The 27,706-nt window shown below is 43.3% G+C and overlaps 1 protein-coding gene across 2 annotated transcripts in view; it reads left to right on the forward strand.

Annotated features, from left to right (window-relative positions):
• SRF (serum response factor) overlaps positions 1-27,706 on the forward strand; it is a 96,409-nt gene that overhangs the window by 59,251 nt on the left and 9,452 nt on the right. Inside the window, exons 3-5 of one of the 2 annotated variants that reach the window (XM_070932334.1) lie at positions 8,941-9,202; positions 9,796-9,969; positions 27,244-27,363. In XM_070932334.1, coding sequence (XP_070788435.1) covers positions 8,941-9,202; positions 9,796-9,969; positions 27,244-27,363 — 556 coding nt within the window. The remainder of the gene's footprint in view (positions 1-8,940; positions 9,203-9,795; positions 9,970-27,243; positions 27,364-27,706) is intronic. The other variant, XM_070932335.1, reaches the window with a different exon arrangement.

Here is a 27,706-nt window from a genome sequence, read left to right on the forward strand (position 1 = left end):
GATTATATTGCCATCTACTGATAATAATGGGGCACCTTTTCAAAAGGGCTTGAAGCCTTTCCTACTTCTATGGCCAACATAGTAGCAGTAGTAAAGTACTTACAAAAGAGATCATTCCACAATATGGCTGCTCTTCCATAATAAGATGGTGGTCTACAGTTTGCTGGCCACTTAAAAAAACCATATCCAAGGCTTTGGGAACTAAGAAGAAGCTTCATGCTCCTTATTACCCAATTTCTAATGAATTGATTAGTCCCTTGGACTGCAAGGCGATCAAACGGTCAGTCCTAGAGGAGATCAACCCTGACTGCTCTTTAGAAGGCCAGATCCTGAAGATGAAACTCAAATACTTTGGCCACCTAATGAGAAGGAAGGACTCACTGGAGAAGAGCCTATTGCTGGGAAAGATTGAGGGCAAAAGAAGAAAGGATCGACAGAGAATGAGGTGGCTGGATGGAGTCACTGAAGCAGTAGGTGTGAGCTTAAATGGACTCCAGAGGATGGTAAAGGACAGGAAAGCCTGGAGGAACGTTGTCCATGGGGTCACGATGGGTCGGACACAACTTTGCAACTAACAACAACAATGAATTGATAGAGACACCAGCTGACTGTATAAAGACTCAATTGGCCAAATTCTATACTGAAATGGGATTAAATTGGGTAGAGTGCTTGCCATATGCTCTCATATTCATGTAGCCATCAAGCCAAATAATGGATCTCTTTATTTGGTAGAGTCTTGCCACTAGATGCTATGTACCTTGAAGTTTGTACCTCTCTGCTGGGAAGTCACAAACTCCAGGTTTTTTTAAAAAAATGTATACTTGCCAAAATTTCACAGTCCAGCCTGTACCCCTCAATTAACCCAGTGCACTCCATCCAGCCATGTGTTTGGTTCTGCTTAAGAGACCCTGATGCAAGACCTTTCTGGAATCAAGGGGGGGGGGGAAGTGTGTATACCTTATCCTGCTTACCACCAAGACTTAATAAATATGCAAAGGAAAGAGGTCTGTTACAATTGGACCCAGTGAAAAGGATTACCTTACTGCAGTGGTGATCTTTAAGACGTTTGCTTTCATCTGCTAACTTCTTATCATGCAAGCTATAGATTAGATTTTTTGTAATCCTGCCTTTATTGCTTTATAAGTAACTCAATGTAGTGAAGATACCTAATACTCCTTCCTCCTCCTATTTCCCCCACAATATCAACCCTTGGGCTGAAAGAGAGTCATCCAGCTGGCAAATTGATTTTGCTCATACATTGCTGGACTACTGGGAAAGGATGGAGTCTAGAAGTCTTTTCCATCCATAATCTTAATAGATAGCCTGCCAACTGATTGCTAGGCAAACAAACCTTTGTTTACTAGTTCTGCAACAGATTATTAATATAACTATCATACCAGCATAAGGCAGTATCTGACAGACCATTTATAGTATAGTGGCATTTCTAGATTATTTCCAAAGAAGTAACCCAAGGTTCTTTCTCAACTCATAAATTACATTTTTATAATAGTACCCATGGGGGATTCTCTATTCTATATCAAGATGCTCCTGTAACCTATTTAAAATGGGTCAGTGCTGTTGCTCTGTTTTTGAATGATGAAAGTATTTGTAGACATGGAGGATAAGGAATGCGGGGTTTGGGGGGGGTAAGGAATGCCAGGTGACCCTAACTTTAATTAAACCTATGAAGTGTAGGACCCCTTAGTGCTCTTCTCTAATCACAGATTACATGAATAACGTATCTGTAGCATGAATTCAGGTAACTCTACCGTTGTATAGAAGAGGAGGGAGGGATGTTAAACTCAGCAAACTTGTAAAAAACTTCAAATGGGCCATATATGTTATGAAAACTCAGAATTATTTGCATCAGACAATTTAACAACATCAATAATGCTGTTCCAACCCTTAGATTCCAAATATTTTGTTCATTTAATGAATCTTTTTGTTTGCACAGCACTGGAGAAATGCTATAGTTTGTTCGTTCATTCATTCATTCAATTTCTGTAACTGAGACTCAGCCAGATGACTCTGTGTGGCTTGCAATTCTAAAATTACAAACAATTAAAAACATTAAAAGAATAACAACATCCATAAAATAAATAAGTACAAACAGCAACCATGATGATTTTTCAACTAATAGTAAAGCCAAATAATTCTGAGCCTCAGGCCTGTGGTACATAGCCAACTTTCTAAAGCTTTGCAAAGGGCAAACAGGGTTGGGGCTATTCTAATTTCCGAGGAGAGAATATTCCATAAAGCAGGGGCTACTGCAGAAAAAGTCCATCTTCTAGTTCCTGCCAGTTGATACTCTTTGGCTGATGGGATCTGCTGCAGCATGCCCAATCTGGATGGATAGAAACTTTTTGGAAAAAGAGTTAGGTAACCCTCAGGTAACCTGACCCCAAGCCATGTAGGGCTTTAAAGATGACAACAAGCGCCTTGAATTGCACCTGGAAACACACCGGCAGTCAGTTCAGTTCATGGAGGAATGGTGTTGATGTGCCATATAGCCAGCACCATTTATTACCCATGTAATAAATATATAATAATATATTACATTGTAATATATTAATACAATATACATATGTAATAATATAATACATGATGTAAGCAAACATGGTGGCCTCCATATGATAGCTCTCCTCCAGGTCCAGAATTGTCACAGCATAAATGGTGGAGAGCCAGGTTGCACCTGCAACCTATTCAGCCCGGAATATTTTTTGTCTGCAGACTGGGAAAGGTATATACTGTACTGTACCATCTGGTACTTGCATTCTCAGACATATCACCTCATGTTCACATAAGAAGGAATCTAACTAGCAATGAAATATTACATTTGGGAAACTGGCCTTCTCTACCTTGCAAGGGAAAGAACTTTGAGGATTTTGATGGCTCATAAAACCTTTGACTGAAGGATATACACCAAAGGTAACAGGGAATCAGCAGGGCAGAGCTTTGGAGTGGAATGGGGGTATTGCAGACTTGCAGGAGGCTTTTAGAAATTAATCCTAAAATTCTAGAAAAGGTCAATAATTCAATTTCATTGGGGATTTCAAACCCATAGAGCAGTGGTTCTCAACCTGTGGGTCGTGACCCCTTTGGGGGTCGAACAACTCTTTCACAGGGGTTGCCTAAGACCATCGGAAAACACATATTTTCAATGGTTTTAGGAATAATTTTATGGTTGGGGGTCACCACAACATGAGGAACTGTATTAAAGGGTTGCGGCATTAGGAAGATTGAGAACCACTGCCATAGAGCATTGTGGGGCCCATGTTAACATATCATGAGAGGTAGAACTGAATGTCAAGAAGACCAAACCCACCGATCCCAAACCCACTGTTAGGTTCTGTTATCACTTAGAAAACTCAACCCAAGGATCATTCCCATGACATTTGGATTGAGATAAATCTTGAGTAACCTGACTTCCATCCCTAGATTGGTATGCCAATTGATAGTTATTGTCACTGTACTTATATATTTACTTTGGCGTCTTTTCTGAAGTTCTGTTGCTCTCCAGATACTCACCATTCCAGCTTTGTCCCCACATTCACTCGACCAATTTGGTTCAAGCCAGTTAGGACCAGAATGGATGGCTCTAAGGGAGAGAACTTTCTAAAGCCAAAGGAGTGTAAGGGATGAATAGAATGTAAAGAATAAGACAGCTGTCATACTGTAACTATGCTTGATATTCAGTTAAAGAGGAAGTTCAATTGCTGATAGTTCAATTGCTGATGATAAGGTGGTGATGATTGAAAAACTGCTAATAGATAATGGACAGACATGGCAGGAGGGAAGAGGAGATAGAGGGGACAACTGGGATTCAAAACAGATTGGTGGAAATCTGTACAAATACTGTGTATTTTGACTTGCTCAGGGTCTCTCTGTTTTGTAGGAGATTTTTTTCTTTCTAGTGCTAAGAAAATAAAGTTTACTATGCAATTCTTGGTCTGGTCTGTTGGCTGTCCAGGTCCAGCAGACCCATTGTCAAAGGTCTAGGTTAGATGCATCCTGCTAGGTCTAGGAGAAATCCTGTGATCCCTCAGGTTAAGACAGCAAGGGGCCTTGTCCTATGGCTGATCCGGCTTTGTCCTTAACAATAGGTCTGTCCTCTGTGATGAGAAGGAGGCTGCAGCTGAGATAATGGAAAGTTAATTTGCTCAACAGTGCACCATTATCACATGCTCATCCTAATTCCATCTACACAGTTCTTGGTGCCAGGGCTGGAGAGGAGCAGAGGGGAAGGGAATTGCTGGCTGGCTCTCCCCTTCTCTCCCCATCCCGCCTTCCCCCTCCTCTATGCAGCAGGAAGGGTGTTCTGGATTTGTTGTCTGCCTTTCCTTTTTTAGATGTTAGTTGAGCTGTGAATTCCTTGTTTTTGGCAGTGTGTCAGGTCAGGAGCCTGGAGAAGCACATGGGAGTGCCTGCCGGCTGGATCTACATAGTAGTGCTGGGAGTTGGAGGGGAGGGGGAGGGGGGGCTGGCAGCAGAAAGAACACTGACAACATTAATGACAACAAGACATTAACCCTCCCTGGACAGGTTACGATATTGCAGACTATAGAATTCAAACAGAAATAGCCATTCTAATCCCAGAAGGCAGCATTTTCTCCAGTTTAATAGCCCTTAAAATATGACTACCATATATATACTTCCCTCCCCACCCCAATAGTTTTTTAAAACAACTTTTTATCAAGACACTAAAGCAGGACAGGACTATGCAAGTGAAATATGCTTGATTCCCAGTGGCTGGAACTCTGTCCTGAAGCTCCAAATCTTTTGATTGGGAGCTGCCCAGAGTTGATTAGAAGATGGGTAGCTACATAAATGTTTTAAATCAATCAAACAAACAAACAAACAAACAAACAAACAAACAGAACTGGCCTTCACTCAGAATTAGCCAATTATATTTCTCATGTAAGCAGATGGTTATTTTTACTCACTTGGGGACTAGTCAGATACTTCTTTTAGGAATATTGTTATGAGGTATTTGAAAGTCTGATTTGAATCTAGAACACTAGGCAATCAAACTTGCAGAGAGGGGAAATTTAATGTATTTTGAGTACAAAGTAAACACTGGTGCAACTGTGCCTCCTGTCCAGCCTTTGCTGTATGGAAACATCTCTGCCGTTCCAATGGTCCATTTCCATGCAGACAACAGTTTGGCAGTCCCTACTTTTCAAAATTATATATTTAATTAGATTTTGAAAGTAATTAAATATATAATTTAATCTTACATTTACATCTGTTTAGAATCAGATTGGGAAGAGGCCAATGGGACCATCAATGAAGGATGTAACATGAACTGAATACCTCCATTTTAATAGGCATGCTGGATAGCTTTCTGGTTGACTCATTCTCTGGCCTCCTTGATCTGGATTCCAGGCTTGAGTAACCATAGTTTTCAATATTGAATGATTCCATAAGTGTGGTGTAGATCTGGGAAAGCCATAGAATTCAGTGTCTACATCATAAAGGTGACTTGTTCTAAGTGATTTCTGATCCAGCACATCTAGGGGGGTCATATACTAGATCACTGTTTATCTTAATATGGAGGGCATTACTTCTACCCATTTACTTTGATCAGATCATTTCCTAATCCAGCTAAGATTAATTATTGTCCAGGATCCCACAGGATGGGACCTGTATGGCAATAGCACCTGGCAGTAGAATTTACTTATATGCCTCCATAATGCTTTATAGCACTCTTTGGGCAGTTTACAATGCATTTGCATATTGCTTCCAACAATGTGGCTCCTCATTTTCGTGACCTCAGAAAGATGGAAGGCTGAGTCAACCTTGAGCCCTGTCAGGTTCAAACTCCAGACTGTGGGCAGAGTTTGCCTGCAATACTGCATTCTAACCCCTGGACCACCAGGGCTGTCAGAGTTTAGAGAGTGTATCTCAAGCATCAAATAGATCCAGAGAGTACTCTTGAAGCAATGTCCACCAAGTGGCCTCTCTATCCCACTTAAGAGTTGCTCTGCAAATCCTAGAAGATCTAGTATGTGACTTATTATCCTATCCTGAAGTACAATAATAGGGTTCATGTTTTAGGCTATGTTATGTTTTGCTTAAGCATTGGTTTTTGAATAGGCTATAGTTTTCTGAATTCATATATGGTACCAAGCCTTATATCATAGCCAGAATGGCTCAGATCACATGAAATGCTAAGTCAACATTGCATTATGGTCTCATGGGATGTGTAACTCAGAGGTCATGCTACCTGAACCTGTCATCTCTGGAAAAGCCATCTCTTAGAGGTAAAATTTACAGATTAAAAATGTCCATTCTGTAGAGTTACACATTTATATAGTGCCATAAATATGCATGACTCTTTATAACATGGAAGTTACAGTGGGAATTTATAGTCAATTCAGTTTATGGCTCTGGTCACAAAAAACTTCTCAATAAAATTATCAATCAATTAAATTAACAGAAATTCACAAACTTAAACATCTAATTAACAGAGAATTAAAGTTACACTGACTTAGATAGATGCAGCCTTCCTTGCTTCTAGACAAAATTTACTCATAGTAAGTGATAAGCTATTTGTAGCAAAACAACTCCTGCTCCATTGAGCTGATAAAATGGATAGCTTTGTATTTTTTACAAAACAAAAAAAAAACTTTCTCTAAGTACTTGGAGAGATAACCCTTCAAATTGTTCTCCAGACTGCTCTTCCAGGAAAGCTAGTGGTATCATACAAGATAGTGAGTATAAACAATCCTCTGTAGTTGGAAATATTGCATGTTTTGGCTTATTAATTAACAAAAGCTAAGTAATCTCAAACATTGAAAATGAATGGCATTTTGTGCATTGAGATGCATTTGTTCATATTACAAAATCTGATCTTAATAGATTTACATGGAAGGGAAAAGCAACATTGTTCTTTTAATTTATTTGCATTCAGTTTGTGCATTACATATTGACCAATATGAATTAATGATGTGTAAGCAAATGAATAAACAAGAAACTCAAAGCAAAACCAAAGCATAAATTTGAAGACTAAACTTTGGTTCTACAGAAATCAGATTTGTTGTTAATTTTAGGAGTGGCATAAACCAAATAATTGAAGATACCAAAATAGTTATGAAAATCTCAAAGTTTTCTAGGTTTGAAAATGTGAATATCATATAGAAGCTGAGCAAGTAACTTGGATCTGAAATAGAACATATAGGAAGCCTAGTATAGGGATTTAAAGAATCGGTATCATTAATCAGGGTTGGGTGAATGATTATAGCAGCAGAATACTGGATTATTGTGAAGGGATTAGGGCAAGATATTGAGAGACCAAAATGAAAAGATTGCATCATCTAAGATACCTGTACCAGATAAATCTTGAGTGCTGCATCAGGTTCTGGATAACAAAATTTAAGAAGGATTCAGGCAACTTGAAAGTGATTAAGAGAAGGACAATAAATATTCTCAAAAGATCAGAAATATGATTCTTTGACAAGATATTGAGAGAAATGGGTATGTTTAGCCTTAAGAAAAAAAAGACTGGGGGGGGGGGTATGAGAATACTTGCCAATTCTGAAGTGGTATCATATAGAAAGACACAATCTATCGTATTCCTAGAAGACAGGGTATAGAATCATGGACTTGTTATAGGAAGCATGTCCAAGTGAAATGATAAGAAAAAAATAATTCCCTGGTGAAGGTCCTTGCTGCCATTGGGTCCCAGATTTAGCATAAGCTGGGCCTACCAGAACAGACTGAATAAGTCTGTTTCTTATTTGTTGCCTCCCCAAGAAAGTGTTTGGTAAGCTACTTAGACTGCTGATGGGACTCTCAACCATTGTGAAATGTCAAAGAAGAATGAATATCCTTGGTTTAGAATGGGGAGAAGGGAAGACAGTGATCCACCAGCTGTTGGTGGTGGATACCATTTCAATCTGTTAAATCCAGAATAGCAGACCATGGCCAGGGACATGGAATTTCATGGAATTGCATTAATAATGGCTTAATGTCAAAGAATCAGGGGTTAGGATCCTGAGTCTTGGAAAATGGTTCAGTAAAACTCCTGCCCTTATTTATGAGTGAATTCATTTGACTGGGATGTTTGTGAGTTGCTTGAATCGCTTTTTCCAGGCTATATAACTCAAGGGCTAACTGCCTTTTTCCTTGATAACCTAGCACTGAAATATTGATCTGCCATTAGTAATATTTTGAAATACTTTTCAGGAGTTTCTTTTATGGCTGACTGAGTTCTCTGGGTGTTGAACTCTACACTTCTTTAAAAGAGAGTCAAATTTGAAAAATACTGGTCTATACCAGTAGCCTGGGAGTAGTCAGGGGCAGTGAGAATTGAATCCAACCATGTGTGGAGTAGTATGGTGATTTTGAGAGCTTATTGGCTTCTATCTACATCAGGGTGGATTTGATTTAAATCGAGTCGATTTAAATCATGATTTAAATCATGATTTAAATCATAATTTAAATCATAATTTAAATCACTAGTAAAAAGACTTGATTTAAATCAACTCTATTTAAATCATTATTTTTAAAGATCAACTGTTATCTCTGCTACTCCTTTGACCCGCTGTTGACTCACCGATAGTCCCAGTGTTGCAGAATATACAGCCTTGTGCTACATAACTAAGCTCCATTTCATGCTGAATAAACTAAATTATTTATGTATCTTAAATAGAAAACTATCTTACGATAGATTTTTACCCCAAAAGTTTTTTATTAAAATAAATTCAATAAAAATCAAAAAAATCTGATTTAAATAAAAAAATCTGATTTAAATTAAAAAAATCCATTTTTTTTTATTTTTTTTTAAAAAAAATCATTGATTTTTATCCACCCTGATCTACATGTTATCTTTTACTTTTAGATGTGGATACTGTACTGCCAGATAGTCAGAAGGGTATTCAACTCTGGGGAATGTACTCAGTTTGGGCTTGGCTCTTCCTACTTGCGCTTCTTTTGCAGGACTCACTGAAGCCAGCATTCACTGTCACCAACCTCCCAGGGACGACGTCCACCATCCAGACAGCACCCACAACATCCACATCCATGCAGGTCAGCAGTGGGCCCTCGTTCCCCATTACTAACTACTTAGCACCAGTCTCTGCCAGTGTCAGCCCCAGTACAGTCACCAGTGCCAACGGAACAGTGCTGAAAACCACTGGAACCAGCGCAGTGGCCTCTGGAGGACTCATGCAGATACCTACCGGCTTTACCCTCATGTCAGGTCAGTTTCTTTTTTGCCAGTTGAAGCATTTTTGCGATAGCTGCTGATTCTTCTGCAATTACACTGAGCACGCTAGACCTTCGCCCTTCCTTGACTTGTGAGAAGCTGGAATGGAAATGCCAAAACTGCATTCTCTTAAATACGATTGTTTCATAAAGGAGTATGGCTGAGGCCAGCTGGTCAAGGGACAGGTTCTACCAGGAGAACAGGAAGTTTTAGGGAAATGGTAGTGTTGCTGTCTCTGCTGCCAGCCTCCTCGTTCCTTTGAGGAAATGGAAAGTCCCACTTTGACATCTGATTGTGAGAATTGTAGGGTTTGGAACTGGGACATGGAGCTTGGTCAATGCCTTCCCTCCTCTTCCTCCCATGAAAGATGTATGGCAGCCTCCCTCAACTGGATATTCCATCTCCTAGAATTCCACTCGGAATTCTGGCATTTATAGTCACAACCCAACTGAAGGCACAAGATTGGAGAAGGCTGCATATGATAATAATCTGGGAGGAGAGAGATTAACAAGAATCCAAGAGGGAATGAAGGAGATTTTAAAAACATCTGGCCCTGATAAAAAGCCTTTTTTTCTCCCTCCTTCCAGCAGGTGCTCCACTCCCTCCCGGGACCCCTACCATTCCTCTCACTCAGTTACAGCCACACTCGCTGGCCTTTTCCAACCAGCAGGGCCAGGCTGTACCTGGACAGCTACAGCAGGCACAACAGACAGTCTTCCGATTTCCATCTACAGCCGGAGGGCAGATTGTGTCTCTGACAGGTCAGCTGCACTCACATTGCTGCTTGCACATGGAAGGTTGGTGGGAATGCACGTTTTCAGGGCAGCTGGTTGACCTGTCTGGGGTTGAGTTGTCTTGTGTTTTTGGGAGGCCCTTCTAAGAGCAATGATAGAAAGTTGGGAAAAGTTAGCTGCTAGGTTCAAATGGAGGTGTGCTGAGACAGGAGTGGAAGGTGCAAAAGCTGTTGCTTTGTCAGCTGAATGCGAGTGATAATTTATTTTAGGAGGAATAAAGACAAATATGACTAATAACTGGTAATATAGTCCCCAAAATAGAAGGCAATTCTTTCAGATGTCTGAAAGGTAGTCCTAAGAACTTGTCACCTAGCTGAGATTGATCCTTCTACATCTGCAATCTCAGGACCATGCCTGCCATCTTCATTTTTAAAATATCTAACCATTTTCTTTCCTCTCTTGTTTGTCCAATACTACTTTTTAAAAGGATTGCCTATTTTATTGTCCAGTTAACAGACATCCCCTTGCTCTTTTTTTTTTTTACTATTAAATCTTATTACTTGTGCTTGGAAAATTCAAAAGCCTGATCTTATTTGGTGGTTTCTAGTCTTGAAGTATTACTTAAATTTATATGCGGCCTTCATGTGCCCCCCCCCCCGTGCCCCGTTGTGGGCCTGGAAAGCCTCCTGCACCAACCTGGAAGCCAAAATGGGGCACAAGGGGCCGCATGAGGCCTCATTTTGGGCCTGGAAAGCTTCCTGCACCAACCCAGAAGGCAAAACAGGGTGCGGGAGCGCTGCACGAGGCCCCCACCCCATTTTGGGCCTGGAAAGCCTCCTGCACCAACCTGCACCCCCCCCCCCCCCGTGCATGCATGCATGCGTCCCCGCATGCGTGGCAGAGACTTGAAGACTAGCTGGCTGGCAGGAGGTGTGAGCGCATGTGCAGTGGAGCTGGGCTGGGGCAATGGCTGGTGTGCCCGCAGAGAGGGCTCTGCATGTCACCTGTGGCACGCGTGCCATAGGTTCGCCATCACAGTTCTAGGATGTTAGCCTGCGGTGACAGTAACTATATTTAGGAGCATAATTCCTTTAAAATTTAAAGTTGCTGCTCTTTTTGCTTTGGGGAGTGATGTTTCTGGGGCAGTGCAGGAAGACAGAGCAATATTGGTTGTGACAGAAATTTCCATTACTCCTGAGTTGTGACTGGTGAAGTTAAATAAAGTAAATGCTTATTAGGAGGGAACAGAAGGAGAGAAAGAGAGAGAGAGAGACCACTCCCTTACAAGTGATGTAGTGGAAAGTAACTACTTTGTGGAAAACTGTCAGTATATGAAACTTAGGAAAGGAAGAGATTTGGGGGAGAGGTAGCGGGAAGGTCTTTGCAACTATGTTTGCACAATCAGTAGCATTAACTTTTGATTAATGTTTCTAGATGGTGTTTTCTAGCTCTCATAAAGGACTTGGTTTTCTTAAAACTTGAAACCATATGTTGGACGTCTATCAGAACTTCACCTTTCATTCAAAGGCAAAGTGTTGGATGGTAGCAAAGGAGATGGGGAAGACTTAAAGTTCTTAAGGTAGTCCTTGACTTACGACCACAATTGAGCCCAAAATTTCTGCTCTTAAGTGAGATAATTGTTAAGTGAAGTTTGCCCCGTTTTACGACCTCTCTTGCCATAGTTGTTAAGGGAATCACTGCAGTTGATAAAGTTAGTAGCACAGTTGTTAAGGGAATCTGGCTTCCCCCATCGATTTTGCTTGTGAAAAGGTTGCAAAAGGTGATATAGCAACGGCATAAGTATGAATCAGTTGCCAAGCATCTGAATTTTGATCACATGATCATGGGGCTGCTACAAAGGTCATAAGTGTGAAAAACGGTCATAAATCACTTTTTCCAGTGCAGCTGTAACTTTGAATAGTCACTAAATGAACTGTTGTAAGTCGAGGACTACCTGTAGTATGATAAATGGTATACTGGCATAGGTATTTATTGTGATTCCCTGGTAAAGTTCTGAAATTTGAGAGAAACTTTTAGCCCCTCTGACAGTCTTTAGTGTGAGAAGGAAGTTAGGCCTTTTTTTTTTTTCAGACTCTGCCCCCTAAATCCTGCCTTACATGATTGCTACGTTGGACCCAGGACCAGTTACCAGTTTTGAATTTCTGTGCATTATTAACATGTTCGTGCAAAATACATGTTGCTTTCTCCTACCCACGAGTAATGGATAATCAATCCATGCTTTGTTTAGTTTATTGCATTTTTAACATAAAATTGCAGTTTACACAGTATGGAAATGTCTTCACAAGATATTCCTTTCCTCCCAGCAGGTCTCTCTGCAGACAATTATATCAAAATTGACTTGTGTTCTGCATGTAATTTGGGCCCAAATTGGGTGAAATGCTGCCGGTTCGGACTGGTTCGGTTGAACCGGTAACGATGGCGGCGGGTGGTTCAGAGAACCGGTAGCAATGGCAGCACGAGGCTCTGCCCACCCACCCGGTTGTCATTACTTCCTGGTTTTAACCAGGAAGTAACCTGGTTTTTACCCTCTGCGCATTCACAGAAGGGTTTGTGCATGCACAGAGGGTCCGCACATGCATGTGACATGTGTGGCGCGTGCACTTCCGAACCGATAGGGAAGGTAAGTAGATTTCACCCCTGACCTAAACAGTTTGGTAATGTATGTCATATTAAAATATTAGTAAGATAGGAAGGATGTTCCATTTTCTTTTTGGAATGGAATGGGAGTAGTATAGAGTATGGCCATTATCTGAGTGCCATTGTCATTAAATTGGCTAGTGAGCACAAATGAATTATTAGATCTGCTGCAAAACATACTTCTGAACTGCAAAGCATGTTTTTAGGATTGAAGTTAATTAGTAATTAGTTACTTTTGATAGATTCTTTACCTGGCATTTGGATTAAATGACCCAAATCAATATATTTCTCCTTCTGTCTATGTTAGCGTTTTACGGGAACACTAGTGCCATGGGAACTCCTGTGATTGTGGCATGACCTGGCTAAGGCAGATATCACGTGGCAGGTTCAGAAAAGGTCTTGCTATCTTGGCTGGTGTTTCAGAACCCCAGACAACCTCCATCACTCTACAAAAACCTTGTGATGAGAATTAGAAGGACGTGATCAAGATGGGAATAACTGACTGAAATGAAGTAAATGAACAGGATTCACACAGTGAGCTTTGTTTAGCTTATTGAAGAACCACTGTATGTTGACTTCATACCATAATGTCAAGTCCAAACCACAGTGGCTCATTTCATACAAGATATAAAGTCATAACGAATTGGATAATGCTGTAGTTTAAAAACTAAATGACACAAGATTTAGAGACTAGTGTAAGCTATTGCTAGCCCCAGGCTTTCTTTCTATTCAAAAGATGGCAAGCTAATATAGAATGAAAGGAAATGTTAAGAAAAAGAATATTTGCTATTTCAATAGTTAAGGGTTAATTGACTGACCCAATTTATTTAATCAATAAAACATTAAAACAGAATAATTTAAAATTAAATTTTTAAAAATGTAAAACAACATTATAAAATTGCAAATGAGGGAGAGCTCCTAAATGGAGAGACTAGAAGTTGTTAATATAGGTGTGTGAGGGGGGGGGGAATTTTCACAGGGCCAACTAGTCCAATGGCTGGTTGGGCCCCTGTGTCCCCCATGCAAAGCTACATACCTATGTTTTGACCCCATTGCAGAAGGCCAAAAGATTGGGGGCGTTCCTCTCCTTTGAGGGCAAGATGTTTCACAATTGTGTGGTGGTTTTGCAGAAAACTGGCACTTCTGTGTTGTTTTTTTAGCAAAACTCTTATTTAATGACTACTACAAAAAAGCCTCATAAAATTTAGGTTGGTCACGTGACCGACTTGTTTTACAGCCATTATGATATACAATCATAATGGACAGACTCCATTATAGTTGTATGTTGAGGACTGCCTGTACTAATATTATATAGCTTCGAGCACATAAAGCATAAAATAATTTAAAGAAATAAACCAGATATTACAGGAGATATCTTAAAAATAACCATATCAGCAGGGACATTAACTATGTATTTCAGATTTACTCTGATCACAGCAGAAAAACTGATCAAACTTTTTTGCTCTATCAGAATATCAGAACTAAAATGAAAAGCACTGTCTGCCAGGCCTGACATGCAGCCGGGGAAAAGGCATTTACCAAGGCCTCTGGAATATTAATTTGAGTACTTGGCAGGTTAAAAATGTTCTGTATGTAAGGAATGGGGAATCCCAAAGGCCTAACTCATACTCCAGCTGGCCTATCCTACCTTCTGAATCTTGTGAGACCACTGCCCACAAATTACAGGCCATCTTTCTACTATTGCTGATTGCTGTTCTTTCCCTGTTTGTTATTCTAGTGTGTGCAAATAAAATTGTGCACTGATATTTTTAGCTACGGGGAGAACCTGCAATCAGTTGTCTCTAGAGACGGGGAGCCCACCATTGCCACTAAGTGGAACATAGAGCTGGAAAAGTGACTATGCAGTTCAGTACTGATATTTCATTATTTGATTTTTAGCCCACCGCATCCCTGGTCTGTTCAACTGCATAATTAAGACAAGAAATAGTAATTAAAAGTAGGGCTCAGTGGCTAAGACGCTGAGCTTGTCAATCGAAAGGTTGGCAGTTCAGCGGTTCGAATCCCTAGTGCCGCGTAACAGGGTGAACTCCTGTTACTTATCCCAGCTTCTGCCAACCTAGCAGTTCGAAAGCATGTAAAAAATGCAAGTAGCAAAATAGGGCCCACCTTTGGTGGGAAGGTAACAGCATTTTCCAGAACGCTGCTCCTACACTCCAGCACCGGGAAAATCCTCATCTCTGACAGCAACTGAGAGGACTAATATTTAAATTAATCACCCACTCTGTGCTCCTACCACGCCCCCTTTTGCACTCAGATCCCCAGTCTTTCTCTCAGTTGCTGACAGACTGGGAGGAATTTTCCTGTGCTCTTAGATTGTGTGAGGTTTTTTATTTATTTTTGATTAGCCCCCTTGTTCCCTTCGGAGGTTTCTGTTCCTTTAAAGGTGTTTTTCTGTCTCTTTTTACTTTTGGCTGCTCAATTCCGCCCCAAACAGCTGTTGGTCGGCTTCGTGCCCGGGGAGCTGGGCTGTTCCGACCCTAGCACGTGGAGCGCTCGCTGCCGCCGGCTTCTGTCCCTGCGGGGCAGAGCCGGCTGTAATTTTGCCGCTGGAGAGTCGGGGGTAGGGCGGTTAGCCGTCGCTCCCCCAGTGCGGCTTCACATAGAGAGGGGCAGCGGCGGGTCAAGAGCCGAAGGTGAGGAGCGTTTCCAGCTCGGCTCCGTTCCGGCGTCCGTCCCGTGAGTTGCTACGGGCGGCGCCGCGTGTTGAGGCTTCCCCACGGCCTGGAGCTAGCCGATTGAGGGGCAATTGGAGGAGCGCGGTGCGGCTCGTGGTGGTTCGCCGCCTCCCCGCTGAGCAGCTGGTGAGCGCAGCTCCGTTCCTCCGTGAGGCGCTCAAGAGTGTGGCGGCCGGGAGAGGCCAGGGCGGCAAGTGTTTTCCCTGAGAGGCGCGAGCGTTTGCTGCGCCATTACATCGGGGCCGCCATTTTGGCCGGTTGGGACGGCCGCCATTTTGTCGGGCCTGCAGCTGGGCCGCTGCCTTTATCCCGCCCATCTGGACGCAGGATCAGGCGAGGATTTACCCTAGTGGGGTGTTGCTGCCGGGACATTTTAAAAAAAGGGAGGGGGGGGCCTTCCAGAGACCTCACTGGCCCCATTTGATATTCCCCCAATTCGGGTGTAGCCCTGGTCGGCCTTAACGCTTCCTGCCTATCCCAAGGCAGAGCGTTAGTCCATTATTCTGTGAGTTCTTTTGGACAGTGTTACTGACCTCAGCAGGAGTGGGCCTTGTATAAAAAAAAAAAAAAAAAAACATGGCCGATTCCTCGTTTTCTTCTGATTTGGAGCTGGAGGCCAGCCCGGTACGACCTTCTAAGTCCCGCAAGAAAAAGTCGGGCAAAAAGTCTCGCTCGAGCGGTCATGGGGCCCACTCATCCAAGAGCTCATCTGCAGCAGATAAAGACGCTCTTAGGCGTCACAACGCTTTGGAGAGGCAATGGGAGAAGGCCAAACAGGCAGCAGCTTTGTCTCCAAGCCGGGAGGCGGGGTCAAGTCGTCAGTCGCCCCCTATCACAGCAGGGCCTGAGACACGAATGGCACAACCCGCTTCATCATCTTTACGTAGGGGTGTTTCACAGTCAATGCCTGATGTATCGTTAGTGGGATGGATGCTGCAGCGCCTCCTGGGCGACAACCATCAGCCACATTCACTCCCACGGCTGCAGGACTTCGGGCAGTGGAGCCCTCCCCTCCTCTGTCGCAGATGGACTTCCAGTCAATGCTCTCTACGGCCCTGGCTTCGATCATGGCAGCGAGTGCACAGACAACGGCCCAGTCTTCTGCGGCAGGAGCTTCTTCAGGCGTGCTGTCTTCCTCGTCTTCGCGTCGGATCAGGCATACTTCTCCTCGAGAGTCCGACACGTCGGAGAGCTCTGACCAGGACGAGGATTGTGCTGATGAGCCGGAATTCTCTGAGGACGAGGGATTACTGCCCGACTCACCGACTTTCACGGGCCTGTTTCGTCCGGCCTTGTTTAAATCTCTTCTACACAAGGCTAGATTGACCACGAATCTGGGGTCGGTGGGAGCCCAGCCTCCAGATGTACAGTCGGAAACAGGTCCGCATGATGCCTTGTTCAAGCAAGTTAAGCAGGAAAAAGACTTTATCCCGTGCCCTCAACTGTTCACTGAAGTGTTGCAGGCCCCTTGGGCACAACCTGGGTTGTCCACCGCACCCAGTAATTTGGATAAAAAGCTATTCTGTCCGGCTCCTGAATTGGAGAAGTTGTTGGACTTACCCACAGTGGATGCTCCAGTGGCAAGCCTCACTACTCAATCGATGGTTTCGTCTGATCCACTTGAGGGTCTTAAGTCTGAGGACAGACGTACAGAGATGGCCTTCCGGAGGTCCCACCAGGCAGGGGCCTGGACTGTCAAAACTGCCACAGCCACTTCCTTCTTCAATCGCGCCTCGTTAATCTGGTTGCATCAGCTTCGGGAGCGCCTGCCTCCGGAAGAAACTAGGTTGCGCCACGATGTCAACAAGATCATTGCAGCCACCGAATATTCAGCTGATGCGTCGCTGAATTCTGTCAAATTTGCATCGAGGGCGCTGGCAGCTACCATCACGTCTCGGCGCCTTTTCTGGCTACGTCCGTGGAAAGCCGATGTTAAGGCAAAATGGAAGCTAGCGGCAGCTCCGTATAAAGCGTCTAACTTGTTTGGTGAGGCCCTAGATCCGGTGTTGGTGGAGGATAAAGATAAGAGGAAAGTGTTGCCTTCTTCCTTTCGCAAGCAGGACAGACGTTACGTGCCGTACGCTCAGCGCCAGCCCTTTCGACCTTATTCGGGGTCGAGTGGATCCTCTTCTTACAGACAATCCTTTTAGCCGGCTGAACGCTTCACGGACCGTCAACGTTTCCGAGACCGCAGCAGACCTCAGACCTCGTCGAAGCGGCCATTTCGTGGGGCCAGCTCCAGGCCTTTCCGTAGAGGCAAATGACTCACCGATCCCAGGTCCTGTGGGCGGTCGTCTTCAAGCATTTCATCGCCGGTGGGAGATGTCCACGCAGGACATTTGGGTACGGCGCACGATCTCGGAGGGCCTCTCGATCGAATTTACCGAATCCCCTCCTCGCCGTTTCATCAGGTGTCCAGTTCCGTTGGCAGCCGACCGTCATCATCTCATGGCGGCAGAGATTTCAGACTTGCTCGAGATCAGGGCGATAGAACCAGTTCCGCTAAATCAACAAGGGACCGGCTTCTACTCGATCCTGTTTTTGGTGCCGAAAAGTTCGGGAGGCGTCCGGGGGATTCTCAATCTCAAGCACTTGAATCTAGCGGTGCGCTATCGTCGTTTCAAGATGCACTCCCTTCGTTCGATTCTGGCCTCGGTCCGCAAGGGGGACCTTTTACAGTCGGTGGACTTACGAGAGGCCTACCTCCATGTTCCGGTTCTTCCCTCTCATCGACAATTTCTACGCTTCGAATATGCGGGCAAGCACTACCAGTACTGTGCAATGCCGTTCGGACTTTCTTCGGCTCCCAGAACGTTCACCAAACTGATGGCAGTGGTGGCTGCAAAGCTCAGTGCGGTTCCGGTGAGAGTGTTGTGTTACCTGGATGATGTTCTCGTCCTCTCGTCGTCCCAGGCGCGTGCAGCGCACGACAGAGAACACGTGCTTTCCACCTTCCGAGAGCACGGCTTCACTGTAAATTTGGAAAAGAGTCAGCTCGTTCCTTCGACTTCGATCCTGCACCTGGGCACCGTGATAGACTCCGTGAAAGGGCAGGTGTTCCTGTCTTCAGAGAGGGTGAGCAGCATCCGGAGGTTGCTGGACCAGGTCCTGAGCCGGAGGTCGGTGTCTCTGCTAACTCTGTCACAGTTGCTGGGGAAGCTGGTTTCCTGTTTTCGAGTGGTACCGTGGGCTCGCAGACACTCTCGCCAGTTACAGTGGCTTCTACTTCCTTACCAGCGGAAGGGCTGTTCCAACTCTACGAGGAGGGTGCTCGTGAACCCCCAAGTCCGACTGTCACTCCGTTGGTGGAAGACATCTGCGCTCCTGAAGGGCTGCAGCTTTCTGGAGCCGAACCGGATCACAGTGACCACCGATGCCAGTCTCCACGGCTGGGGGGCCCATCTGGGTGCTCAGGTGGCTCAGGGGCAGTGGACTCCAGAGGAACGGATACTCAGCATCAATCTGCTCGAGCTTCGTGCGATCCGTCTTGCCCTGCTCCACTTCGGACACCTGGTCCAGGGTCGCCACATCCTGGTCCTCACGGACAACACGTCTGCCAAGGCACACGTGAACCGAGAAGGGGGGACGAAGTCACGGGTGTTGATGCTCGAGTCGGAGAGACTGTTCAACTGGGCGGAGCGTCACCTGTTGTCGATTCGAGCGGACCACATTTCGGGCACGGCCAACACGCGGGCGGACTGGCTCAGCAGAGAGGTGATCGATCAAGCCGAGTGGCAGCTGCTTCCGAGGCTGTTCCAGGAGGCCTCTCTTCGTTTCGGGGAGCCGGTGGTGGATCTGTTCGCCAGTCCCGCCAACGCCCAACTGCCCCGGTTCTTCTCTCGCTACCCGTCTCCGTTGGCAGAGGACGTCGACGCACTGAGGTGTCGGTGGCCGGCCGGGCTTCTGTACGCCTTCCCGCCGATCACGTTGATCCAGCAGGTGATCAGGAAGATGATTGCGGAGAGGGCGGAAGTGTTACTTGTGGCACCCCATTGGCCACGCAGACCATGGTTCGCGGACCTGGTGGAGTTTTCCGTATCCGACCCGTGGGTGATCCCCCCTCATCGAGTGGTTCTGTGCCAAGGGGCCATTCGTCACCCAGAGCCCCAGTGGCTCCAGTTGGCCGTTTGGCATTTGAACGTGTCATCTTAAAGAAAGGCCGACTTCCAGATCCGGTGATTGGTACGATGCAGGCGGCCCGCAGACCATCCACAACCAGGATCTATGAAGCCTCATGGAGAGCATTTTGTCGCTGGTGTGCGGGGGCCTATGTTGACCCGACGTCTGCAACGATCCAGGATGTCTTAGGCTTTCTCCAATCCGGATTGGACAAAGGGCTGGCGTCGGCCACCCTGAGGCGTCAGGTGGCAGCGTTGGCTACGGTCCTCTCCTTTCCTCCGTACACCTCGTTGTCTCATCATCCTTGGGTGAAGGATTTCCTGCATGGCGCCACGAATCTGAGACCTCCCACTGTTCATCGTTATCCTTCTTGGGATTTGCCTCTGGTTCTTCAAGCTCTTACTGTGGCTCCGTTTGAGCCCCTTGGTTCGATTCCCCTCAAGTTTCTGTCGTTTAAAGTTGCATTTCTTGTGGCAATAACTTTGGCCAGACGGATTTCCGAGTTGGCTGCTTTGTCCATCAGGGAGGACTTGTGCATTTTTCGCCCTAACACCGTGGTGCTTCGTCTGGATCCGGCGTTTACGCCTAAAGTGAATTCTTGGTTTCATCGTTCACAAGAGCTGGTTCTCCCAGACTTCTGTCCTTCACCCAGTCATCAGCAGGAGGTTCTTTGGCACACTCTGGACGTTCGTCGGGCCTTGAGGCGTTATATCCGCAGAACTGCTTCGTTTCGAAAGTCGGAGGCTCTTTTTGTGTCGTTTCATCCTGCCACAATGGGTCAGAAGGTGTCATCGTCCACGATTGGTCGTTAGATTAAGGCCTGCATTTCGTCTGCATATGAGAAGCAGTCTAGAACTGTTCCGGCGGGGATTCAGCCTCATTCGACTCGGAGTGCGGCGACCTCGGCAGCCTGGGCGACTCAGGCCTCTGTGCTGGACATATGTAGGGCGGCCACTTGGACTTCCTTGTCGCCTTTTATTAGACATTAGCGTATTGACGCTTATGCATCGGCTGAGGCGTCTTTTGGACGCAGGGTTCTGCAGGGTGTTGTTTCGAGGTCTTCTGTGGGTGGAGATCATTTGCCCGCCCCTGATGGTTAGCCTTGGGTATGTCCCAGTGCTGGAGTGTAGGAGCAGCGTTCTGGAAAATGGACATTGACTTACCTGAATGTCCCTTTTCAGAACGCTGCGGATACACTCCATTTCCCTCCCTAATTTGTTGTTGGTTTTGTTGTTGTTAATAAAGTTTTGTTGCATTTTGTTTGCTGGTCCTTCGTTCAAGACTGGGGATCTGAGTGCAAAAGGGGGCGTGGTAGGAGCACAGAGTGGGTGATTAATTTAAATATTAGTCCTCTCAGTTGCTGTCAGAGATGAGGATTTTCCCGGTGCTGGAGTGTATCCGCAGCGTTCTGAAAAGGGACATTCAGGTAAGTCAATGTCCATTCCGTGCACCTTTGGCGTTTAGTCATGCCGGCCACATGACTACGGAGACATCTTTGGACAGTGCTGGCTCATCGGCTTTGAAATGGAGATGAGCACTGCCCCCTAGAGTCGGGAGTGACTAGCACATATGTGCAAGGGGAACCTTTACCATATTTATTTATTCAATTTCTATAGCTGCCCATCTCAGCCTAGTAGTGACTGGGCAATTTACAATTATAAAACTGTAAAACAATTAAAAACAATAAAAACAATCCAAAGAATAAATACATACAGCAGCCAAAAGAGTTAAACACTATTTTGGTTACCTGCAACCAATTAACTGTAAAGGAATTGGTCCCTAGCACATTATGAGGCCCAGGCCCTCGCACACAGGCAAGTTTTTAAAGCCTTATGAAAGACCAAGAGGGTTGGGGCCATTCTAATCTCAAAGGGGAGAATGTTTCACAAAGCAGGGGCTACAGCAGAGAATAGGGGGGAAATTAAAAATAAACTTGATACTAAAATTAATTAAGAAAACACTTATGAAAGAGATGTGTCTTTACAGATTTTCTAAATGAAGAGAAAATGTGAGTTGAAAGCAGGCAATATTTGTTTGAGTACTCTCCATAGCCTGGGAGCATCCCAAGAGAAGTCTTCCCCTGAAGATTGCTAATATTTCTAAACCACAATTTGTAGCATCCACAGCCCCTGCAATCAGCAATGAAGGATGCCACCTATGAAAAAGCCACAGATGATCCATCTGTAATCTAATCCAGCCAAATGTGGAATCTACACAGATATAGGTAGCTAAATGCCTCCTACAGATAACTGGCAAGCACTTTATGATATGATTTGTTTCATGAATGACAATACTTTACTATAGGAAGATTTCACCTCAGGTAAAGCAAACATCTCCCCCTATCCCATTGGAGTTGACTCCTGGAGTTTTCTTGTCAATAATATAGAAGTCATTTCCCATTGCTCTTTCTGGATTTATTTTTTATTTCTAAATCTTATAGATATCTGGGTATTTCATGGCAGCCCAAGTACTAATAGATTTCATCCTGCTTTTTCAAGATCAGCCAAGGTTGGCCAAGTGCTGCCACCTTGTGTGATTTTTCTCCTAATTATTACCAGAATTTGCTTTGCTATAATTTTCATTTTTTTAGCTTCCCTTTGGAAAAAATAGAACAGTGCAATGATGCTTGGGTTGCCACGTAACTAGAATTTTTGGATGACCTATTTCCTGTTCAATTAGTGCTGCTACAGATGTAGGGTCAGTTTAGTTCTGTCACAAGCTGAGATTGAAGTCCTGATAGAAGACATAAAGATTTCTCCTGATACCCAGATTTAAGAGATTAGAAAAGAAGTCTGTTCAGTTACATTAGCCTATCCTGAGGGGCTGTAACATTACTTCTATGGTAGTTTGAATTAGGAAAAGAAAACTACTGAGTCAATAATATCTTCAAAGTAGCATAATGAATCAGATTGGGAGGTCTAGAGAAAGCCCAAGGGAAGAACCAGTGGGTGGGTGGGGCTAGACAGAATAATGGTGTGTGAAATTCAGTGCCTAGGAATGCATTTTATGTAGGTCATTGGAACAAACTCACTCTTTAAGAAATTTGTCTATCTCTCAATGGTGATGTAAATTTGGATTAGCCTGGCAACAATTTAAGCAACACCCTTTTAGATTAGATCACTCTCACTTTGTTCTGGTGTAATTTTTGTGTGTGAGTTTAAATGGATAGTCATACCTGATTAACCCTTAGATTGAGCAAACCTTTATATATAGGTAGGACAGAATGAGAACATCATTTTACGACAGACATGGGAAATTTAATGCCCTAAGACCAAATTCAGGGCCAGAGGCATGCCCAGGAGAGATGAAGAAGTCAAGATGGTGGCTATATTGATTGAAACCCTGTCACACAAGTGAAAAGAGGGAGATGCTTTAATAGCAATAGCAATAGCAATAGCACTTAGACTTATATACCGCTTCATAGTGCTTTTACAGCCCTCTCTAAGCAGTTTACAGAGTCAACATATTGCCCCCAACAATCTGGGTCCTCATTTTACCCACCTCAGAAGGATGGAAGGCTGAGTCAACCTTGAGCCTGGGGAGATTCGATCTGCCAAACTGCTGGCAGCTGGTGATCAGCAGAAGTAGCCTGCTGTACTGCACTCTAATCAATGTGCCACTGCAGCTAATCATGCACTCTCAGTTGTTAACTTTTAGATGTTCTAACTTCTGGAGCATCTTTTGTTTGTATTGTTCTTCACAGTTGCTAAAGTGGGTGACCCATTTTGAACTATACCTGTAGGATAACCCTTCAGCCTTAATGTAGTTTTATTTTTAAATAAAAGGACAAATAGTTTCTCAATCCAGAGAAAAAGGGAAAACTCTGACCTCTGTACTTTCTGTCGTCATACCACTTTCTGTATCTGGTTACTAAAGCTCGTGTCTCTTCTCTCTCCTGTTCTGTGTGCTTGATTCCAAGCAGTTCTACAAAAGCTATGGTCACAAAATTGTTCCATTGACTATAATAAGGATAGACAGAAATAAGCTTACATTATGTGCTTTTTTATCTTTCCTGCATAAATCAAGGCAACTGGCAGCAATGAAATGCATAATTGTAAATTAGATTACATTTTTTAAAATAAACTACAATCACATAAAATTGTTTTTATTTAATTCCATTTCTGGAGTTGAATTATTTCATCTAAATTCTACAAAGGATAGAAGGGTGTTTTTACTAACCACTAGAAGAAAATAAAAGATAAAGTCAGTGTGGACTCTTGATAGAGAATTCAAGTATTTGGAAATATTAGGCTGGGGGAGAGTGTAGGGGGATTTTACACTCACTTTACCTAGTCCTTTTAGAACAGGGGTGTCAAACTGGCGGCCTGCAGGCCAGATGCATTATGTGTAGGCCACGCCCACCCCAGCTCCACAAAAGGAAAAACGTCACGAAATGTCACGTGATGGCAACTTGATGCCGTGAATTTGACACCCATTGTTTTAGAATGTGCATGTTGATTCTTATGTGTTGCTTGTATTTTTATAATGTTACATACACATATGGAAAGATACCCAGAATAAATTTGGTGTTGTTTTATTCTCTTGGGAAGGTAATTCAGAGATGGGGTATGAACAGAATAAAGCATCGAAAACTGTTGTGCTACATAACCCTAAATTTAAGTTAAGAAAACACAGTTGCTGAAGTCACATAATATATTATGCTTAAAGAAATAAATCATATTAATGTTTAATGTGATGATCTGTTTACACAACATGCTAAGAAAATGGCTGGGTTCCCACAATTCATCAAAAGCAATTCAGTCCTTTTTTAGCCTAGCTTTCTGTGTGATGCCAACCAAACAACAGAGAAATTTAGAGCAGTTTGGAGAACTATCTTTCTTTTTGTCCTCTTCTTGACATAGAAGAGGCCCCTTTAGGGCCACCGAAGAAATCTTAGGCGTAACTTCTAAATATAAATGTGGTTGAAATGAATCCAAGTTATTGGTGACAACCACCGAGAAGCCACTTGCTTGATTAAAGTTGTGACCATTTGGCATAGATGTGAGGATTGAAAAATATATACTTTATGAATAGCTGTATCGTAACCTATTTCAGGTTGCAGCAAAAACGCCAAAGGTGAGAGTAAGCACATTGTGCTTAACTGTAACATGCATGGTTTCAAGTTTGGGTATTATATAAACCCAACCATTATTCAATAAATCATGGTTAATATAATCATGCTCATTGCTGTGTGTGTGAGCCTACTCAAACTGCCAAATTATTTCATTTATTACAGTTAGTGTTTTCATTACTTTCATGCACTGGAATTAAGTGGACTGCAAATCAGCATTGACTCCCGGCAACCACCTTCACAAATCTCTGCAGTTTTCTTGGCAGTGATTTGCCATTGCCTCCTTCCTAGGCTTAGAGAGGGGGACTGACCCAAAGTCCCCCAGATGGCTTTGTGGTCAAGGAGGGACTGAAACTCACGGTCCCCCACTTTCTAGCCCACTGCTTTAACCGCTACACCATACTGATTGTCCTGATAGCCCAATAGAAAACAAACTGGTACTTTATAGATTTTGGATTATTGCTCTCCAAAAGCCCTTGTCAGTGTAGCCGGTGATTATGGATTATGGGAGATGTGGTTAAATACTCTGAAGAATTCTCAAATTGCCTGTTGCTGGTATTAGCTTCTATTCATGGGAGATCAGTTCATGGTGGTAGCAATGAAATAAAATTGTACAAAACTCTAGAAGGTTTTGCTGGAAAATGCAAGATGTATCTTTTTGCTAAGGATTGTCATGGGTCATATAAAGTGAGCATCTACTAAATCTACTAAAGTTGTTCTGTATAAGGTTTTCTTCTCCACAATATATTTTTTTAATTTCCAAATCTAGTTTCTGTTCTGGGATATCCTGGTAGTTTCTATCATGCTAGCAAATCAGCTGACCCTACTTAGCTTATCCAAATCATATCCAAAGTTAACCAGGTGCTACTGTCAGGTTGGGACACTATTTTTGCACAAGATGCCAGAAATTTGATTAAACCTTGTGTGATTTGCTGATATCTGCGCACTGTAGGAGGCATCCAGTTGACAGCCCTATTTGTATTTGTCAGATCCTTTTTCTTAAAGGGAAGAAAGAGTAAGAGAGCAAAAGAGACCCCCCTCTTTCTGTGAACATGGTATATTTGTCTCTAAGGCTGTTTTATAGATTGATAATAGTGGGTAATATAAAGGCTACAGTGGATGGAAGACTTGGACTGAAATTGATAAATATGTAAAGAGAAGGGAAATGATGTAGCCAGAGATGTAGACACTTAAACCTGGAAATTTAGATCTGCATGTCCTTGCTGGGAAAGAGTAGAAAACCATGATGGCAACAGCTAACCAAATGCTTTACTAGGAGGCTCTTTCCTCTTCACCTTATACTTTTCTGCACATTATTTTGGATGCTGGTAGACAGAAAAATCCCTTTGGATAGGCTGGGGGGGGGATAAATATTATTTTAGCTATATTTGTGCTCTAAATGGATTAGAAAAAGATGAGAAAGCATGTTGATGCAAAAAAAAAAAAAAAAAAGAGGGCCTGTTATCATATTCCAATTTTGACTTATTCCTATGTAATACTGCTTCCTCACACAAAATATAATTATATATTTACAATTAGCATATAAATAAACTCACTCTCTCTCTCGCTATATGTAAATCTACCTAGGGACAAACACAAAGTTACATACATGTACATTATAGAATTAATGATACAAATAAATTTATGGAAAGAATTATTTAGTGCAGCCCAATGGATCCTTTCTGTTTATGGGTACTACAGCTTTGCAATTCTGAATTGCTCAGGTGCAAGAGATGGTAGCTTTCTTTATACTTTTTTGGTGGCTTTCCCCAAAATCTGGTTGAATCTTTTCGGAACAGTTCTTAATGTTACATGGTGCTTGCTAGAAGTCTCCTAACTAAAATATTCATCCAGGAAAGTCATAGCCTTATTTGCTGGGACCTGAAAGTTATAGTTAATGGTAATTATATGTCCAGTATTTCTAAACGGCATCAGATTGGGGAAATGTAACTTCCCAATATTTAGAAACTGCCCATCTCCCTCACAGATCCCCCTTTCTTTGTGGAAGTTTTTATTATTATTAAATTTATTTCCCATTTGTTGTTCAGGAGCTTAAGGAAGTATTAATAGTGTTCCCTCTTCCCATTTAACCCTATGACAACAACCCAGTGAGGTAGGTCTGGCTAAATGAGAGTGTCTAGAGTCTAGACATTCATCCAATGAACTTCCATGCTGAAGGCTGCCAATCCAGCCTCTTAAGCACTACATCACCCTGCTGTGTATTTTAAAAAGTCCCTCTGTGAGGGAGATGGGCAGTTTCTAAATGTGATTGATAAACAACCAACCAAACAAACAAATTGCTTTCATTGTATCTAAATGTTTGTATGAGAGTATTGTTAAAAAACTGCTTTTTCTTGTTTGTGATGACTTTGAGATTAGTTTTTGATATATATCCATATTTCTTGGAAATGTCTTACGTTACTGACTTACTAGATACGGCATGATCCTAAATAACAAAAGTCATCACTTCTTGTACAGTGCTTTATTTCAAATACAGAAATTTCTACAACTCATCCTATTTACATTGTCTGACTTAATTCCTCCCTCATTGGCTTCTAACATCTAAGAGTGCTGTGGTTGAAGGCAATATCATTTGAACAATTTCTTAAAAATAACTTTGAAAAAACTGCTGTAACAATGTGGAGGGATAGCATGTTGCTGTAATAGTTTTGAAAAAGCATCTAACATATCTTGTCAACTACAGTCAAAGGGTTCAAGCAACAGCAGATGCTAAGAACAGCTTGTCTTGCTTCCCAGGTGGTGCAGTGGCTCAACAGGTTCCTGTGCAAGCCATCCAGGTGCATCAGGCCCCCCAGCAAACGTCTCCTACAAGCGACAACAGCACTGATGTCACACAGACCTCTTCCAGTGGGACAGGTAGGCAACCAATCACCCCTAACTCTCACTCTGCAGCCAAAGGTCAGGAGCTCTTCAGGGTTGTCCACCAGAACTCAACATCAAGAAGTTCAATGCAAGTAGTTCTTGGGTTATGATGGCAACTGGGACTTGAATTTCCATCACTAAGCAATACAGTTACAAAGAGTGATGTGACATGACAACATTGCTTAGTGACAGCAATTCTGGTTGCTGTTGTAACCCCAGGACTTTGTGGCTCATTAAGCAAGGAGCTCACATGACTGCATTACTTAGTGATGCTGCAGTCGTAACCTCAGGATCATGCGGGTCCTTGAGTAAGGAGCTCATGTGACCTCTGACATGG

Source organism: Pituophis catenifer, unplaced genomic scaffold (genome assembly GCF_029215685.1).
Source record: "Pituophis catenifer annectens isolate HBS135680 unplaced genomic scaffold, rPitCat1.0.hap2 SCAF_1, whole genome shotgun sequence".
Lineage (NCBI taxonomy): Eukaryota > Metazoa > Chordata > Lepidosauria > Squamata > Colubridae > Pituophis > Pituophis catenifer.